At 38.2% G+C, this 20,080-nt stretch overlaps 1 protein-coding gene across 4 annotated transcripts in view; it reads left to right on the top strand.

Moving 5' to 3' along the window:
* The window catches only part of UBN2 (ubinuclein 2), a 90,449-nt gene that overhangs the window by 18,827 nt on the left and 51,542 nt on the right, over window positions 1-20,080 (top strand). For 3 of the 4 annotated variants that reach the window (XM_037049101.1, XM_037049099.1, XM_037049097.1), the window contains exons 3-6: window positions 2,360-2,461; window positions 6,946-7,083; window positions 7,982-8,085; window positions 9,724-10,213. In XM_037049101.1, coding sequence (XP_036904996.1) covers window positions 2,360-2,461; window positions 6,946-7,083; window positions 7,982-8,085; window positions 9,724-10,213 — 834 coding nt within the window. The remainder of the gene's footprint in view (window positions 1-2,359; window positions 2,462-6,945; window positions 7,084-7,981; window positions 8,086-9,723; window positions 10,214-20,080) is intronic. The other variant, XM_037049100.1, reaches the window with a different exon arrangement.

Here is a 20,080-nt window from a genome sequence, read left to right as displayed (position 1 = left end):
AAGTTTAATTGTTGTTCAAGTACAGTTTTCTATGTTTTACTCCCATATTGCATTGCTTTCTTTTTTTTTTTTTAAAGGTCACTCTTTTTTTTTTAAAGATTTTATTTATTTATGTTTAGAGGGGAAGGAGAGAGGGAGAGAAACATCAATGTATGGTTGCCTTTTGTGCATCCCCTGCTGGTAGTTGGCCTGCAAGGAACCGGCCTGCAACCCAGGCATGTGCCCTGACTGGGAATCGAACCGTGATCCTCTGGTCCGCAGGCCCGCGTTCAATCCACTGAGCTACACCAGCCAGGGCCTGCATTGCTTTCTATAGCATGAGTTAACATACTTTTGCATGTAAGCATTGATTCAAAATAAGCTGTATAACTAAATATAATTATCATATTAAATATGGCTTTAAAAATTAGTATGTGTCCATTATGACATTCATACCTCACAGAACATTTAGGAAACATGGAAGAGGCAAAAGAAGAAAATGTGAAAATGTAGCAAAATTTCTTGGCAGATGTTTTCAGATGCTTTCCAAAAGTTTTTCTTTTAATGTCCCAATTTTTAAAAGATTTCATTTATTTACTTTTTTATAAAGAGGGGAAAGGAGGAAGAGAAACATCAGTGTGTGAGAGATACATGGTTGCTTCTCACAAGCCCCCAACTGGGGACCTGGCCCACAACCCAGGCATGTGCGCTGACTGGGAACTGAACTGGCAACCTTTTGGTTCTCAGGCTGGCACCCAATCCGCTGAGCCACACCAGCCAGGGCTCCAAAAGACTTTTTACTGGTATACTCTCAGCAACAGTTTGAACAGTCCTATTTCTTCTCCATTTTGTCAGAGTTTTTTCAAAGTTTGTGATTTGATAGATGAAATTGGTATCTTCATTCCATTTATTTGATGTATTAATTGTGCTCCATCGAGTTGTAATGCTATCTTTTTTATGTTAAATTCTTATATACTAGGTTCAGTTACTTAACATCACTGTCTATTTATCTGTTCATTCTTAACTTCCTGCCCTATCTGACACAACTTTAACTTTAAACTCATATAACTTTAAAGACATTTAATATGTCACAAAACTAGTCCTTTTCATTAGTTTTTGTCTGTGGGTTTTTATATTCTTCCTAGAGCTTTTTCTTTTCTCTTTTGGGGGGTGAAACAGTTTCTCATGTATTTGACTGCTCGTATGTGACTTTTTCAATAAAATAATTCCTATCCTAGAAATAGCTCTTTCCTTCCTTTGACTTCTGATTCTCACTCGTTTTTTCCCAGTGGTAATATCTTTTATGTAAGTACGTTATCAAAACTAGGAAATTGACCTTGGCACAAAAGAGGTAATGACTATGGACTTTATTTAGATATTGGTGTTTGCATGCACTCATTTTCCATTTTCTTGTATGTTTATGTGTGTAATTCTGTAACGTTTTTAAAAAATAATAATAGTTCGGATTAATGGGAAAGTAGCAAAGATAATAAGAGTTCCTGTATGGTCTTCACCCACTCTCCCCTAGGACATCTTCTTTTTTTTTTTTAAGATTTTATTTATTTATCTTTAGAGGGAAAGGGAAGGAGAGAAATATCAATGTATGGTTGCTTCTCGTGAGTCCCCTGCTGGGAACTGTCCTGCAACCCAGGCATGTGCCCTGCCTGGAAATCGAACTGAGGACATCTTATTTTTGTATAGTACATTCGTTACATCTAACAAACTGACATCGGTACATTAATATTCATTAAACTTTATGCTTTCTTCAAATTTTACTAGTTTTATCCTAATGTTCTTTTTTAGTTCCTGCATACTATCCATGGCATAACATCACACTTAGTCGCTTGATCCAGACTGTGACAGTTTTTCATATTTTCCTTGTTTTTGACAGTCTCGACAGCTGTGAGGAATACTAGTCAGTTATTTATAGAATGTCCCGTAAATTGGTGTGTCTGACGTTTTCCTCGTGGTTGTTTGTCATGATGTTTTTCTCATTGTTAACCTAACTGGGATTGTAGGCTTTTGAGAAGAAAAGCACAAAGGTAAAGTGCCATTTTTATCGCAAGATACCGAGGGTACATACTATCAACGTGATTTACCACCGTTGATGTTGACCTTGATCACCTGGCAGGGGTAATGTTGGCCAGGTTATTAACTGTGAGGTCACTTTGGCTCCTCTTTTTCCTACTGTGCTCTTTGGGGTCAAGTCCTTAAGCAAAACTTACATTGAAGGTGTCAGGGACTTAAGTTCAATCTCCTGGAGGTTGTACAGAAATTACTTCATGTACGGAAATTACTTGGGATTCTTCCAGCAGGTACATTTTAACTTTATGGAAACAGCATGGGTACTGAATCAGTCTAACGTATTTGTTCTTTGCAGGGTGGGAAACCCCGTAAACACCGGAAGGATCGGCTACAAGATTTAATTGATATAGGCTTTGGCTATGATGAGACAGATCCATTTATTGATAACTCAGAGGCTGTGAGTAATGTATCTTTAATATAGCAGTAATTCTTTGTTTGTGTGGGATAGTAGAGGTCAAGGGTAGAGTAAAGTAAGTAAAATAGTTCATTGAATGTTTTTACAAACTAATCTCCTATTGATGTCATCTAAATTGTTTCCAGTTTTATGTGCTTACAAATAATTGGGCACCTGTGTATGCTTATCTTTGTGTACTTGAGTAACTGTGTAGGATAATTGCAGAGTGCAAATAATATGTATAGGGTGAAGTTTTGGCAGTGGAATTTATTGATCCAAAGGGTAGTTACATTTTGAATTTTTATTGATATTCCCAAACTTGGGCCAGGTATATTTTGAAATGACTTTCATGTAAGAATCATGTGATCTTGAAGATTGGAGCTGCTGGGTTAAAGTTAATCTGGCAGACATCACTAAAATGTGCTTAATTTTTTAATTGATGCCAAGACTTAACTACAGTGGTGGTAATTCAACGCCAGCCTTTATCACCAGCCTGTTTTGATCAAGCCCTATGGCTTTCCCCCTGGAGTCCTCTTTCTCTTATAAAAGGAAGAGAAACTGAAGGGAAAGGAAAGTGAAATAGAGTAGAATTTACGGACTGTGGGTAGGGTCCTACCCACAGTGTTTCTGTAGGTAGGGTCCTTATGGTCTTCTCAGTGCGCCCGCGTAGTCTAAATGCTGAGGTCACGTCCTTCTCTTCCGCGTGCAGTGACTACGTAGGATGTAGGGACAGCGACACTAAGGTGATGATTATGCTCCCCACACATTAATATGTCTCTTTCCGGTTACTATGGTGCTCGGTTGCATAGAAGACGACAAAGCGTATGGTGGTAGGAGCAAGATAGGGAAGACTTGGAGCATGAGGCGGACTGGGTACCCTGCCATGCTCTGAGTTACTTCGGTGTCCCCACGTGAAGTGGTTCACCAGACCAGGCGGCCTGGTCTGTAGCAGTAAAGTACAGACAGCGCTGTTAGAGTGGAGGCTGTTAGTGGGTGAGCGTGGGCACCACAGGCAGGGAGCAGGTGCTTCACCCACTGTTCTCTGCTACGATTGGCTTGCCCAGCAGAATTGCTCTGAGACTCGAAAATAATGACATGCCAAAAAGCATAAAGCATGTATAAAGCATTAGTATTAAAGTTAACACTATACATAAAGTAGATTTTGAATTCTAAGTAACTCCAGAGGGAACTTAGCCATACAGAAATGGACATTTCATGTACTGAGACCTACATAAACAGCATTTTTAAAATTAATAAACTTAATCTAAGAGTAGTTTTAGGTTCACAGCAAAATTGAGCAAAAGGTTTATTTTCTGTCCTTACGCGTGCACAGCCCGCCCCGTATCAACATTCCCCCACCAGAGTGGTACGTTAGTTACAGTCAAGGAGCCTGCCTTGGCACATCACCAGCCAGGGTCCATAGTTTACTGTAGAGTTCACACTTGGTGTTGCACATTTCATGGTTTTCACAGACATATAGTGACATGTACCCACCATAGTAGTACCAACAGAACAGTGCCACTGCCCTAAAAAGGTGTCTGCCCTGTGTGTCCCTCCCTGTGTCCTGGCAACCACTAACCCTTTTACTGTCTCCATGGTTTTGTTCTTCATAAATAGCACTTTAAATATCTTCTTTTGTAGTGTACAGAATTTTAAAAAAAAGTGTTTCTCAAAGTAGCTTCTGCAGGCCGTAATTGGATTACACACCAATGTAGAGAGAGTAGCCAGCATTTTTAAAGAAAGTGAAGTAGAATAGAACAGGGGCCGTCACATAAAACCTCTGCTAGGATCTGTGGTATTTGTTGTATGCACGTGTGTGTGTGTGTGTGCGCGCGCGCTCGCGCACTGGGTTTTGATGTGTAATGTGTTTTCCACCTGGGTTGTGGTGAAGGAAATTTGAAAACCACTGCTTTAATAAATAAGGATAAATTTTGTAGGTGGAAGTTGTATAAAAGTTACATAGTTAGTTACCTTATAAAGGACAAGGTATATCACTGTTTAATGACAGGAAATTGGACTTAAATTGGAAAATAATGGTGTATTGTCTTTAAGAGATTATTTGGGTCTTTTTATGAGATAATTCAGACATAAAACAGTTATGGTCCAATTAAATGATTCGCTGTTCTTTTCTTGATTATTATATTGCCAATAAGCTTTTACTATTCTTATATTGTTTGGTAGAGAGTGAAAATAATCTGGTTATAATGAATTTTCAGAATCTTGTACTATTTACTGCTATAAATACCTAAAAATAAATGATTTTCAAGATTACTTTTAGTCTCACACTTAGATGCTGTCAAATTTTTAAATGACTAAAAGTGTCCTTTTTTTTTTCTGGCCTACTCCCTGAAAGTATTCTTTATTATTAATAAATAATATTATACCAGGGACGAGTAGCACTCTTATTTAGGTTGTCTCTTAAATTTCACTAGAACTTTCTCCTGTTTTACAGTCCCAGAATACTGATGCTAAGTGATTTGCTCTGGGTCACAATAGCTAGCCGTTGGCAAAGGATCTAAATCCAAGCCTTCTAATTCTCAAATTCAGTGCTCTGTTGCCTCTTAACACATTCTCCCTGAAAGGATAATTAAATTAGCATAGTTTGTTCTTCTGCGGAGTGCTCTGGTAGGGAAAGTTCAGCAGAACACTGCAAAAGACACTCGTGAGCACGCCCACACTTCCCAATAACCTGGTGATGAGGGTGCTCCCGCGTGAGAAACTGCTTGGCGTTGTGGATGGCGAGGGAGTCAGCCAGGGATGCTGCCGTGAACCAATAAAATTACTCTGGCAAAATTCCGGACCTCTCTGAATCTGGTTTTCACTTATAAAATGGGAAAATATTTGCCTTTCTTGCCTTACGAGAGTGCCAGGAAGACCAAGTGAAGTAATGTTGATGAGGAAACACTGAACATTTTAAAGCCGTGAACAGGTATATGTAAGCAAAAAGTGCAGGGGTGTTTATCCTATCACAATTACACATTTTCAAAATAATACAAAATAAGACTCTTTGCACTTTTTTTTTTTTTGACTCTTTGCACTTTTAATCCTTTACTTTTCCTATCACTCCTTTACTTGTAGGTAGAACTGGACCATTCTGGAGATTTTACCTCTAGATTTTCATAGCAGCCCATGGTGTGGAGCAGCAAGAAAGGAGTTCATGCCTTATTTTTTCTTTTCCTTTTCCTTTTCTCACTTCATTTCTTACTGATTCTGTATGATGAAACAGACATTTTTTCTTATTTCCATTTCCATTATCATTTGAAAGCTAAAATCACAACTTTTGTGCAATACTTAGCCTTAATATTCTTATAGTAATAGTAAGTTATATACATTTCTTACCCATGGCAAAGAATTTTCTTTAAAAATCTGACTTTCTGCCCTGGCTGGGTGGTCAGTTGGTGGGCGCATCCTCCCATGTGCTGGGAAGGTGTGGGTGGGATTCCCGGGTGGGGCAGCACAGAGGTGGCCAGTCCGTGTTTCTCACATCGCTGTTTCTCTCTCTCTGTGCCTCTCTTTCTCTCTCAAATCAATGAGCATGTCTTCGGGTGATGATTGAAAAAGAAAAATATTTGACTTTCTTAAAGACTAGTTATAATATAATATGAAGAACCCTTAAGTAGAGCGCTTCATAAGAAGAAGAAACAGGTAGCAGATACATTGTTTCTATTAGATAAGTAGTTGCCTTTTGCTCTCCCACTATAAAAACTTTCATTTGGTTAAATTGACCTTCATTCAATGGTTGCATTTTATCCATCTTCATCAAGAGAAATAACGATGAACTTGAAAATCCAGGCTCAGAGGACATCAGCTTTAAGGATATTCCCCTCACACGTTCAGTCAGATTTGGGCAATTCAAGCCTCTCACTCCGAGCACAGTGCCTGGCACACTCCGCCCCATTCTGTGCTTGCTGGAGGGGGCGGTTCTCGTTCTGCTCACCTTTAAAACATGTACATGCTATTTTTCTTCTAAATGCTTAAAAATTTTTCTCCACTTTAAGGTTAGGGCTAAAACAAAAGAAATAACTTTGTTATTTTTTTCTTAAACACGTTGTTGTGTCATAGAGGGGTTTCTTTTTACCTTTGTTAATTTTTTATAATCTTGTGAATAAAATTACATAGTGATAGGAAATGAAATATGTTATCTGTCTGGACTTTTAGTCGTCTGTTTTAACTTGTTTCAGTTTCTCATCAGAATCATTGCCATTAAGAATAGTAGCAGTGATCCTTAAATTTTTCTCAGCAAAGAAAAATTCAAATGTGAATTTATTCCATTATTCTAAAAGTGCCTTTCTAATAAATACTGAATGGTTAGAACTCATTTTTATTCCAGAATTAACTTTTTCCAAGCTTATTTCACAAACATCCTCATTGCTGTCAGTTTTACAGTTAGGATTTGAGGAAGATGCTGACGTGGTGATTGAGTTTCTTTGGTGTATTTATAGAATTAAAGATACTAAAATGTATCTGAAACTTTTTCTTTAATCTAGTATGATGAATTAGTTCCTGCTTCTCTAACAACAAAGTATGGAGGCTTTTACATCAACACGGGCACTCTCCAGTTTCGCCAAGCTTCAGATACTGAAGAAGATGATACTACAGACAACCAGAAGCACAAACCGCCCAAAGTGAGTTGATTCAAAATTGCATCAGTAATGAGAGCACTCAGTCAATAGGAGACACTTTCGGAATTTTACTTGTGCTTTACACCATGAATGTAAGGAAAAGTAGGGTGCTAGCCGTTGTTTACCTGATGGATAGTTAGTTACATTCTTTAAAGTAAAATTGTGTACTTAAGGGGACGTGATATTTATATCAAAGCAGAATTTGAGTTTTAAAATTTCTTGCTCCATACATGGTCTAACAATCTTCTGTTTCTGGCATGCAGTTAAATTTCTAGGATGTGTTAAGATTTGGTATAGAAGTGACTTTTTAGTAGCCGTTACTTCTCCTAAGATGTAATTTGTAAAACAAATTTTATAGAATATATACATTGTATTTGGGTAATGGAGAGAGTGTCCTTAGAGAAGTGTTCTTTGAAGTGTGGTTCAAAGACATACTTGTACCAGAATCACCAAAATGTTTGTTTAAAAATGCAGATTATAAGGCTGCACCCCATATTACTGAATCCAGACCAGAAATGGGACTGTTCGTGGACCCCCAAGATTTTGCATTTTTAACAAACAATTCTAATGCGGACTGCAGTTTGAGAAAAACACTGGCCTGCATGCTGGACTTGCTGGCATCAGAGAAGAGCCTTGAGCCCTGGCTGGTGTAGCTCAGTGGATTGAGCACTAGCCTGGGAACCAGATGATCCTGGTTCGATTCCCAGTCAGGGCACATGCCTAGGTTGCAGGCCAGTTTCCAGCAGGGGACACATGAGAAGCAACCATACATTGATATCTCTCTCCCTCTCTCCTTCCTTTCCCCTCTAAAGTTAACTAAATAAAATCTTAAAAAAAAAAGAAAAAGAGAGAAGAGCATTGAGACTTACCTAAGTGATGCATTCTTTTTATCATTTTGCAGATTCCCAAAATAAAAGAAGATGATATTGAGATCAAGAAGCGGAAGCGGAAAGAGGAAGGGGAAAAGGAGAAGAAGCCAAGGAAAAAAGTGCCCAAACAGCTGGGGTATGTGGATCAGACGTGAGGGAACCAAGTGCCATAGCATGACTAGCTCTGTCTTCAGAGCGGTACCTTTAGTATTAAATAATGTAGCTTAGCTGGGTCTAATTTAATAGAATATTTATAAATATCAATGGCCTATCAACCTATATTTTGATAATATTAATTAGTAATTAGAAGGTTTGTCATCTTAGAGACTCTCACTGTGTATTAGATCAGGTTTAGAAATTGGTTCATTAAGTATTTTGCTTATTACAACTTTTTACCAATAAGAACCAGTTTGAAAAGATGGCATAAGCACTGAACAAATTATTTTAATCTTTTTGCACTAAAACTAAACTTAGATGCCTGGGGATTGAGGATTGGCACTAGTCTGTGTCAAATGACGTATGGTTGTTTTAATATTTGAAAAGTCATTTATTTTATTTAGCTCTCACTGGTGACTTTAGCTACTGATATTGCCTCTAAAAACCAAGTAGGACTTCTGAAAAACCTTACATCAGTCATCAGGATAAAACATTTGTACCATGTAGTCACACCGATTGCCCTACATCGTGTGGCTTTTTAAAAGAACTAAGGCACAGAAACTGGTGAGAAGCCGGGTGTTGCTCCTCTCCTTAGCAGGGGAGGTGCATCTGCATTTTGGGCTGTCCATGTCCAAAAACTTCCGGGGAGGTATTTACCCTCCTGAGTGTGAGGTTATAGTGACACCTGAGTCATTAAGAGATTGTTCAGACAAAACATGTATATAACTAATGATTGGTTGAAATACTCATTATGTATAAGTAAGCTTCCTTGGAAATAAAAACTATATCTACTGCCTTTCATTGAATTGCTCATTTTCTCAAATTTGTAACCTGTTCATTCAGGAGATGCTCCCCTAAGTACCCGTTGTGCCCAGCACTGTTCTGGTTATGGAGGTGAAACAGTAGATGCAGCGTGGGCCTTCCTCCAGGGCGCTGTGGAGCACGCAGGGGCACGTCAGCCGGAGAGTTCAGAAGAGATTTCTTAGCTGTCTGACGGCCTCACGCAGCTGCTCCTGGACAGTGAAAAATGATCAGCAGGCAGTAGCAGGTTCAGTAGGCTCTAGATGGACAACCTGGTGATGAGTGAGGCCTCACAGATGGATAAAGAGGATTTTGTATTTTTGTATTTTTTGGCAGTTTATAGCACGAGACACTTGGGTTACAAGTTTGAAGGTGTACTATGTGGGCTTCTCTGCTTGTAAGGCAGCTCTGTTCTCAGTAAAAGTACATTTTTTTTTACTTGGTTGATTCTTCAGGTTAGTACTTTGCAGATGTGCTAAAGAATGTGAACATTCCAAGAGTAGTAAGTGAAACCTGCTATGCAGTATACTTCAGTGCACCCGAGGGACATTCAGTTTGTTTCCCTGTTGACTTCATTCATTTTTCTCACTCAGGTGTCCTTTTACCTATCTATCTTTCATAAGTGACGATCCAAAAGATGATGAAGATGCTATTGCAAAAGTATAATTTAATAAGGAACTTTCTCTTCTGCATGTCAAGTGATAATCTCTGCCTTTTTATTTACATGAGGCTTTAATGTTTAAATCATTAAGTGATTTAACATAGTTAATTAATGTTAATTAACATTAACATAGCCTGATTCCTTTTTTCTTTACAGAGTTGTGGCTCTAAACTCACACAAGTCTGAAAAAAAGAAGAAACGGTATAAAGATTCTCTTTCTCTAGCTGCCATGATACGAAAATTTCAAAAGGAGAAGGAAGCGTTAGAGAAGGACTCTAACCCCAAAGTCCCAGGGAGCTTACTGACCACCTCCCTGAATAAGCCCCCCTCTGCCGCCGTAGCGCTGGGAAATGATGTCTCGGACTTAAATATGAACAATGCTGATCCGGACCTCCCCATTTTTGTTAGCACAAGTGAACACGAACTGTTTCAGGAAGCGGAAAGTGCCCTAAAGATTCTAGATGATATCGACTTTGACAGATTACTGGATGCTACTTCTGATGGTAGCCCCCTTTCTGAGTCGGGCGGAGAGAATGGAAACACCACCCAGCCAACCTATGCCTCTCAGGTTATGCCCAGGGTGGTGCCTACACTCCCAGAGGGTTTGCCTGTCCTTCTCGAGAAACGTATTGAAGACCTCCGTGTAGTAAGTGGGGTTACTCTTGTTTTCTTTGTTCGCTCCACAAATATAGTGATAAATGTATTGTTAAGGCAAAAATAATAACCAGCTATCCCAATACCCATGTAAACAACAAACTTAATTTCCTTTTAGTCTTTCGGTATGTGCATTGGACTTTGGTTTTACTTATTTATTATACTTAAGGTATTCAGTATTATTGAATATATGAGTTTCAGGGCTACAATATAATGATCCAACATTTATATGCCTTACAATGTGATTCTCACACCAAACCAAGTCTAGTAATCATCCGTCACTGTGCAAGTTGTGGTATAAATTGATTCTGTTCCCCTTCACCTATTCCCCCGCCTCCCTCCCCGCTGGCAACCCTTGGTTTAATATCTATTTCTGACTCTGTTTTTGTTTTGTTTGTTCATTTGTTTTACCTTTTTTTAAAAGATTTTCCAATAAGTGAAATCATATAGTATTTGACTCTCTCATTTTCTTCACTTAGCATGATTTCCTCTAGGCCCATCCATTTTGTTGCAAATGCCAAGATTTTATTCTTTTTTATTGCTCAGTAATATTCCTGTATATATGTATATACACCTCATCTCTTTTATCTTTTCCATGGACACCGAAGTTGCTTTTGAATTTTAGTGATTGTAAATAGTGCTGCGATGAACATAAGGATGGATTTATATCTTTAAATTAGTGTTTTCAGTTTCTTTAGATAAATATCCAGAAGTGGAATTGCTGGGTGATACAGTAGTTCTATTTGTAGTTTTTTGAGGAGTCTTCGTACTCTTTTACATAGGGATTGCACTGGGTTATACTCCCACCTGCAGTGCCAAAGGGTCTCCTTATCTCAGCGTCCAGCACATGTTATTTGTTGACATTTTGACAGTAGCCATTCAGACTGGTGTGCGGTGGTGTCTCACTGTGGTTTTGATTTGCACTTCACTGATGATTAGTGTTGCTGCGCGTCTTTACATGTGTCTGTTGGCCTCCTGTGTACCTTCCCTGGAGAACTGCCTATTCACGTCCTCTGCCCAATTTCTGATCAGATTGTTTCTTTTTTTTGGTATTGAGTTGTATGAATGCTTATTGTTTCTTTTTTTGGTATTGAGTTGTATGAATGCTTTATACGTATTGCATGTGGGATATATCGTTTGTGAGTATATTCTGCCATTCCGTAGGTTGTGTTTTCGTTTTGTTGATGGTACCCTTCATTGTGCAGCTTAGTTTGATGCAGGCCCTTTTGTTTCTTTGTTCTTTTGTTTCCCTTGCTCAGACGGACCTAGCCAGAAAGATGTTAGCCCTGGCTGGTTGGCTTGGTTGGAGGGGCGTCCTGGACACCAAAAGGTTGTGGGTTTGATTCCCAGTTCGAGCACGTACCTGGGTTGCAGGTTTGATCCCCGTTTGGAGTGTGTATGTGAGGGAGTGATCAGTGTTTCTCACGTAGATGTTTTTCTCTCTCCCCCTTCCTCCTTTCCTCTTCTCTAAAATCAGTAAATACATCCCGGCTGAGTTTCCTATCTTTTTTCCTAGGAATTTTATGGTTTCAGTTCTTACATTTAAATCTTTAATCCATTTAGAGTTTATTTCTGTCTATGATGTGAGGCAGTGGTCCAGTTTCTTTTCCCTTTTTTGCACATGTCTGAGTTTTCCCAGCACTACTTGTTGAAGGACTGTCGTTTCTCCATTGCATATTCTTGCCTCTTTTGTCATAGATGAATTGACCATGTAAGTGAGGGTTTATCTTTAGGTTCTATTGTTTGTTCCATTGATCTTTGTATCTGTTTTTGTGGTAATACCATACTGTTTGGTTATGATATAACTTTGTAATATTGTTTGAAATCTGGGAATGTGTTACTTCCAGCATTGTGCTTCTTAAGATTGTTTTGGTTATTCATGGTCTTCTGTGGTTCCATATAAATTTTAGGATTATTTTTCCTAGTTCTGAGAAAAATATCATTGATATTTTGACAGGGATTACATGGAATCTGTAAATTGCTTTGACTAGTGTGGGCTTTTTAAAAAAAAGATTTTATTTATTTTTAGAGAGAGGGAGGGAGGGAGAAAGAGAGGAAGAAAAACATCAGTGTGTGGTTGTCTCCCACATATCCCCCCCCCCCACCCGGGGAACTGGCTTGTAAGCCAGGCATGCTCCCTGACTGGGAATCGAACCAGCAACCCGTTGATTCTCAGGCTAGCACTCAGTCTACCGAGCTACTCCAGTCAGGGCTAGTATGTACATTTTAATGGTATTAATCCTTCCAATTCAGGAGCATAATATAGCTTTTCATTTATTTGGGTCCTCTCTAATTTCTTTCTCCAGTATGGTATAGTTTTCAGAGTATGGATCTTTTACATGCTTCATTAAATTTATTCCTGAGTATTTTATTGTTTTTGATGCAGTGGTGAATGGGATTGGTTTCTTAATTTCTCCTTCTGGTCATCCATTATTAGTGTATAGGAATGCAACAGATTTTTGTATATTCATTTTGTATCCTGCTACTTCACTGAATTAATTTATTCTAATAAGTTTTGGTGGAATCTTTAGGGTTTTCTATATATAGTATTATGTCATCTGCATATAGTGACAGTTTTTAGTGCTATCTTTATAGTTTGGATACTTTATATACTTTATATTTCTTTCTCTTGTCTGATTGCTGTGGCTAGGACTTCCAGTACTGGATTGAATAGATAGTGGTGAGAGTGGGCAGGCATCCTTGTCTTGCTCCTGATTTCAGAGAAAAAGCTTTCAGCTTTTCACCATTGAGTAAGTTGTTAGCTATGGGTTTGTCATATATAACTTACGATGTGGTAAGTTCCCTGTATACTAACTTTTTGAGAATTTTTATTGTAATTGGGTGTTGAATTTTGTCAGATGCTTTTCCCGCATCTATTGAATTGATCATGTGATTTTTAGCCTTGGTTTTGTTGATATGGTGCATCATGATAACATGTTTGTGGATGTTGAACCATCCTTGCATCTCTGGTACACACAAACCTTGGTTCTCAAATGCATCCCTCCTCGAACAATTCTGCTTTCACCCAAGTTGTTCACAGGAAAAATGTCTTGGTTGTTGAACAAAACCACGGTTCTTGAACATTTCCCGACTCGAACAATTTGAAATCAAACAGCCCCTGGAACAAATTAAGTTGGGGAACAGAGGTTCCACTGCGTATAGCTCACTTATTGTCATATAGAATATTTTTAATGTGTTGTTGAATTTGGTATGCTAGTATTTTGTTAACAGTTTTTACATTTATGTTCATCAAAGACAGTGGCCTTCGATTTTTGTTCTTGTAGTATCTGTCTGATTTTGGTATGAAGGGAATGCTGGTTGAATACAAATAGTTTGAAAGTGTCCCTTCCTCTTCAGTTTTTTGGGAGGATAGGTGTTAATTGTTCTTTAAATGTTTGAAATTCATCTGTGAAGCTGTCTGGCCTTGGACTTTTGTTTGTTTTTCGGATCAATTTTATTACTGATTACTGATCAATTACTGATCAATTTTATGACTAGTATTGGTTTGATTACTGATCAATTTTATTACTAGTAATCGGTCTGTCTAGATTTTCTGTTCCCTCTTGGTTCAGTCTTGAATGTTTGTATGTTTCTCAGAATCTATTTCTTCGAGATTGTCCAGTTTGTTGGCATATCATTGTTCATAGTGTTTTTTAATGGTCCTTTGTATTTTTGTGGTGTCAGTTGTAAGTGTTCATCTTTCATTTCTGATTTTAATTGTTTGGGCTTTCTTTTTTCCTTGATGAGTCAGTCTGGCTATATAGGTTCATTGATATTGTGGACACTTTCAAAGGGCCAGCTCATAGTTTCATTGATCTTATCTATTTTTTAAGTCTCTAAATCATTTCTTTCTGCTGTAATCTATGTCATTTCTTTTTTTCTACTTAGTTCGGGTTTTGTTTGTTCTTTTTCTAGTTACTTTAGGTGTAAAGTTAAGCTGTTTGTTTGGGGTCTTTCTTGTTTCTTGAGGTTGGCCTATATATGGAACTGTTGGCAGTTCCATCTTAGAACTGCTTTTGCTACATCCCATAAATTTGGGGGACCTGTGTTTTCATCGTTACTTATCTTAAACTTCTTGAATTTTCTCTTTATTCTGTTGATTGTTTAGTCTCCATGTGTTTATGTTTTTTCCAATTTTCTTTTTAAAAAAAACAGATTTTTACAATCCTTACCTGAGTACATGCTTCTTGATTTTTTTTAGAGAGTGGAGGTGGGGTGGAGAAAGAGAGGGAGAGAAGCATCAATGAGAGAGAGGGACAGAGAGAAAAAGAGAAAAGCATCAGTTGGTTGCCTCTCATATGTACCCCATTGACTGAATCCGTAACCTGGGAGGCATGTGCCTTGACTGGGAATCAACCTACTACCTTTCAGTTTGCAGGACAACGCCCAACCAGTGGAGGCACACTGCCCCGGGCTTCTTCAGTTTTCTTCTTGTAATTGACTTCTAGTTTCCTACCATTGTGGTCAGAAAAACGTTTGATACAATTTAACTCTTCTTGAATTTATTGAGATTTGTTTTGTGGCTTAATATGTGATCAGTTTTTGGAGAATATTCCATGTGCACTTGAAAAAATGTGTACTCTGCAGTTTTTAGATGAAATGTTCTAGGAATGTCTGTTAAATCAATCTGGTGTAATGTAACATTTAATGTCATTATTTTCTATTAATTTTCTGTCTCTCTGGTCTGCCCAATGATGTTAGAGGCATATAAAGTCCACTAATCCTGCACTGCTGTTTATCTCTCTCTTTATGCCCATTGATATTTGCTTGTATATGTAGGTGTTGTATCTTCTTGGATTGATCCATTTATCATGTCTCTTTTTACCGTCCTCATTTTAATGTTTATTTTGTCATATGTAAATACTGCACCACAGCTTTGTTTTTGTTTCTATTTGCATGCAATATCTTTTTCTATTCCTTCACTTACCGTCTGTGTAGGTCTTTTGATCTGAAGAGAGTGTCTCGTGAGCAAAATATAGATGGGTCTTGTTTTTTATTCATTCAGCTACCCTGTATCTTCTGGTTTGGTTTGTAGGCCAGCTACTCAAGCCACTGAACCACACCAGCCAGGGCTTACCCTGTGTCCTTTGATTGGAGCATTTAGTCCATTTACATTTAAAGTAATTATTGATAGGCATGTACTTCCGTTATGAATTGTTTTTTGTTGTTTTTGTAGTTCTTTTTTGTTACTTTCTTGATTTCTTTTGTTTTACTGGTTTTCTTTAGTGTTTTGTTTGGGTTCTTATTATTTTTGTGGGGGGTTTGGTTTTGGTTTTGGTTTTGGTTTTGGTTTTGGTTTATAGTTACCACGAAGGTCATGCATACCCATCTGTGTCTATAGCAGTCTGTTTTAACCTGGTTGGCATTCAGGTTCAAACAGGTTCTAAAAGCAGTACATTTTCCCACCCCTTCCATACTCTGTTTTTGATGTCATATTTTGTATCTTTTTTGTTTTGTTCATTTCTTACTATTTTGCTACTTTTGCTAGCAAAGGTATAGTTAATTTTGCTACTTTTGTTTTTTAACCTCCAAATTAGCTTTTTAATTGGCTGTGTTAATTCTATATTTGCCTTTACCTGTGAAATTTTTTTCTTTCTCTTTTCTTATTTCTGATATTGACCCTTTCTTTTATATGTGAAGAAGACCCTTTCACATTTCTTATGGATCCAGTTTAGTGGTGATGAACTCTGCGAGTCTTTGCTTCTCTCAGAAACTCTTTATCCTTCTTTCAATTCTGAATGATAACCACGCAGGGTATATGTAATCTACTTCCTTTCTTTTTCTTTTTTAAAAAAAGATATAATTAATTTGTTTTTAGAGCGAGGGTAAGGGAAGGAGGAAAAATGGGAGAGAAACATCCATCTGTTGCCTCTTGCAAGCCCCCAACTAGGGCGCTTGGCCTGCAACCTGACCAGGAATCCGAGCAGTGACCTTTCAGTCTGTGGATGGTGCCCAACCCACCAGTCGGGGCTGTAGGTTCCTTCCTTTTAGCATTTAAAGTTTTCTTGCCATTGCCTTCTGGCCTGTAGATTTTCTGCTGAGAAGTCAGCTGATAGCATAGCCTTTGCTTTTAAACAGAAGTATATATAATTGTACTTACAACAGTTATATACAATTATATGTACAAGTATATATAATACAACGATTATATTCAAGTATAATATACACAATTGTACTTACAATATAGATACAATTGATTGTTTTATTGGGTTGCTTCACCTTATAGCTATTTTTCTGCATAGGTTTTATAAATACAGTATTCACTGGCCTATATAGTCATGTAAAAAAATTAGTGGGCCCTGGCCGATGAGGCCTGGTTGGAGCATTGTCCTGTAGACTGAAAGGTCGTGAGTTCATAGGGCAACCAATTGATGTTTCTCTCTCATATTGATGTTTCTCTCCTTCTCTCTCTCCCTTCCTTCCCATCTCCCCCAAATCAGTAAGCATGTCCTTGGGTGAGTATTAAAAAAAAAAGAGAGTGGGAAGGTGGGAGTATTTAGTAACATTGCAGAAGTGGACCTGCTAGTTTTTACCAGCTAATCCTTTCCAGCCAATCAGCTGCTTGAGTAAGCATGCATTAATAATGTTCCTACTAGGACAGGCTTAAGAGTTGAGGTTTTGCCACGTCACAGTTGGTCCATCTCCAGATTGAATTAGATAATTTTCTTTTGTTTAGTGCAAATTCAGTTTACTGTCAGATTTCTCCATATAATCTCAGAGAGAGATTCTTTTGACTTAAAATAGTGCCAATTAGCATGTTTATATGAATTCATGCCATATTTTAGTCCTCTTTTTTTCTCATTAAAAAAGTATGACTCAGGCCCTGGCTGGTGTAGCTCAGTGGATTGAGTGCGGGCCTGCGAATCAGAGGATCGCGGTTCGATTCCCAGTCAGGGCACATGCCCGGGTTGCAGGCCAGTTCCCTGCAGGCCAACTCCCAGCAGGGGACGCACGAAAGGCAACCATACATTGATGTTTCTCTCCCTCCCCTTCCCCTCTAAAGATAAATAAATAAATAAAATCTTTAACAAAAAAATCTTTAAAAAAAATTAAAAGAAAAGTATGACTCAGAATACAAAACATTTTTTTAAGTTTTATTTATTTATTTCTTTAGAGAGAAGGAAAGGGAAAGAAACATCAATGTGTGGTTGCCTCCCACACGCCCCCTTTCTGGGGACTTGGCCTGCAGCCCAGGCATGTGCCCTGACTGGGAATCAAACCAGAGACCCTTTGCTTCACAGTCTGGTGCTCAATCCACTGAGTGACACACTAGTCAGGGCACAAATATATTTCAACTTAGGAAAAGATTCTCCCATAAACTGATATTCCCCATCTCCTGTGGAGAAGACCCTATTAAACTACTATTTATTTTTCTGGATTTTAATCCATGCATGCATTTGAAAATGTTCTATTATTATTTAAAACAATTGATAATGGAATTGTGATGTATGCACTATTCTCCAATTTCTCCTAGGATTACAGTGAATTATTTAAATCACATTTTAAAATTTATTAACCATCTCTGTCATATTCATTTCTCTTAACTATTTCTAAGTTTTAAATATCTGGTTAGGGGAGTGCAAAATTTATCTAATTTTCCCAACAAACCTGTGGATTTTATTTCTCAATTTTATTTATTTTTTCATTTTCTTATTCTTAAATGTTTTTTACTGAGGTCACAACTGGAAGCACTTGCAGTGAATAAGCCTAATGGGAAGCCTGCAGACTAAGGCAGATCTCTGGGAGCTCTGAGACTTAGCTGACCCTCCCTCAGGCCCACTGCTGATAAAAACCAGCCTTGGTTGGCAGTTTGGTTCTTTCTACACACCCACAAGCCCAACAGAGGGAGCCACAGCTGTGATGGCTGATAGCTTCAAACCAGTTAGCCGGGCCAGTCACAGGCAGTGCCTGCCATAGGTCTACACCAGAGTCATTGCAGATCTACCTAATGCATAGAAACAAACAAAGAGGCAGCCAAAATAGACAAAGAAAAACAGGCCCCAAATGAAAGAACAAGAGAATTCTCCAGAAGAACTAAATGAAATGGAGGCAAGCAGTTTATAAGATACAGAGTTTAGAGTAATGATGTTCAACAGCATTAAATAAGATGTAGAAACCATTAAAAGGACCAGTTAGAAATAAAGAATGCAATATATCTGAGATAAGTAATATACTGGAAGGAATAAACAGTAGGTTAAATGAAGCTGAGGATCAAATCAGCAATTTGGAAGGCAACATGGAAAATAACACCCAACTAGAGCAGCAAAAAAAAGAAAGAAAGAATTTTGAAAATATGGAGAGTTTAAGAAACCTTTAGGACAACATAAAGTGTAACAACATCCACATCATAGAGATACCAGAAGGGTAAGATTGGGCCAGGAATCAAGAACCTATTTGAGGAAATAATGAGCGAAAACTTCCCTAACCTGGTGAAGGAAAAAGATACACGAGTCTAGGAAGCACGTATGGATCCAAAAGAGTTGGATCCAAAGAGTTCTACACCAAGACATGTCACAATTAAAATGACAAAGCTAAAAGACAAGGAGAGAATCTTAAAAGCCACAAGAGAAAAACAGTTACTTACTTACAAGGGAGCTCCCATTAGACTGTCATCTGATTTGATTTCTCAGCAGAAACATTTCAGGCCAGTTGGGATTGGCATGAAATCTTTCAGATGATGAAAAGCAAGGACCTACAACCAGGGCTACTCCACCCAGCAGGGCTATCATTTAAAATTGAAGGAGAAATACAGAATTTTCCAGACAAGAAAAAGCTAAAGGAGTTCATTACCACCAAACCAGTATTACAACACATGTTAAAGGGCTTGCTTTAAGAAGAAGAGAAAGAAAAAAAAAGAGGCAAATAGTTTAAAAGTAAAATGGCAATAAATACTTATCTATAATAAGAAAACACCACCAGTGTATAAGCTGTCTGCAGGAGACCCACCTCAGAATGAAAGGCACAAAGACAGGACCATTGAGCTCCATAGTTTGTGTACACTCCCTCTGCTCTGTTACATGCCATTCATTCTCATTTAATAAACTAAACCGGTTAGTAATGAGTTTCAATCTTGTAAAGCTCTGTCATATTTCAAATACCAGACACTGTCATCTGTCTCTGTAGTAGTCATGCCAGGATTAATGAACACAGTTGCTTCCTAACCTCTTAGTAGGAAATTGTCAGTAAAAAGATTGATTTCACTTACTGATGTCTATGAGTTCTCCATATTTTTTCTTTGAAATATGGGGTGGTGAGAAGATGGGAATTGACTTTGCTAAAATGCTGGTGTTTGTGTGATAAGGGGTTTGTGCATATCCTTTTATTACTTGGTAGCACTCTCTCAGTGGTGAGCCTCTTGACTGTTTTGATTCCGCTTCTCGAGGTTTAGTTTTCCTTCTGGCTTTCTTCTTATATTTCTGCTTCCTGCACACACCCAGTCTTAATCCTTTCTAAGAGTCTCTGAGGCACATCTCGGAAAGTTTCCTCTTCTATTGACAGCACGTAAAATTGTCAAATAACTTGGTAGGTGGACAGAGTCAGCACGTGATGTGCTCAGATTAGTGGGTCAGGCTTGATGTTTCACATCTTGGGGGAGTCAGGATACTCTATCCTTTGTGATTTCCCCAGGACGATTTGTTTTTGGTCAGGTGCTTCAAGTGACAAACATAACAATGAAAATATCCTTGAGCTCATTGAATTAATTTTTGCTTATACCTTGAAAATAACCTTGGCTAATGTTTTCGTTGTCGGTGTGTAATTAGGTGGAACCCACACTGGCTACAGCAAGCCTAGGGTATTTGCACGGGGGGCCACTGTGGTGCAGTTGAAGTCAGAAAACCTCTTGGTCTGAGTCTGGGGT

The sequence above is a fragment of the Sturnira hondurensis genome, unplaced genomic scaffold, assembly GCF_014824575.4.
Source record: "Sturnira hondurensis isolate 20B ecotype Veracruz unplaced genomic scaffold, ASM1482457v3 Scaffold0006437, whole genome shotgun sequence".
NCBI classification, from domain to species: Eukaryota; Metazoa; Chordata; class Mammalia; order Chiroptera; family Phyllostomidae; genus Sturnira; species Sturnira hondurensis.
This window is presented reverse-complemented; position numbering and strand designations above follow the sequence as displayed.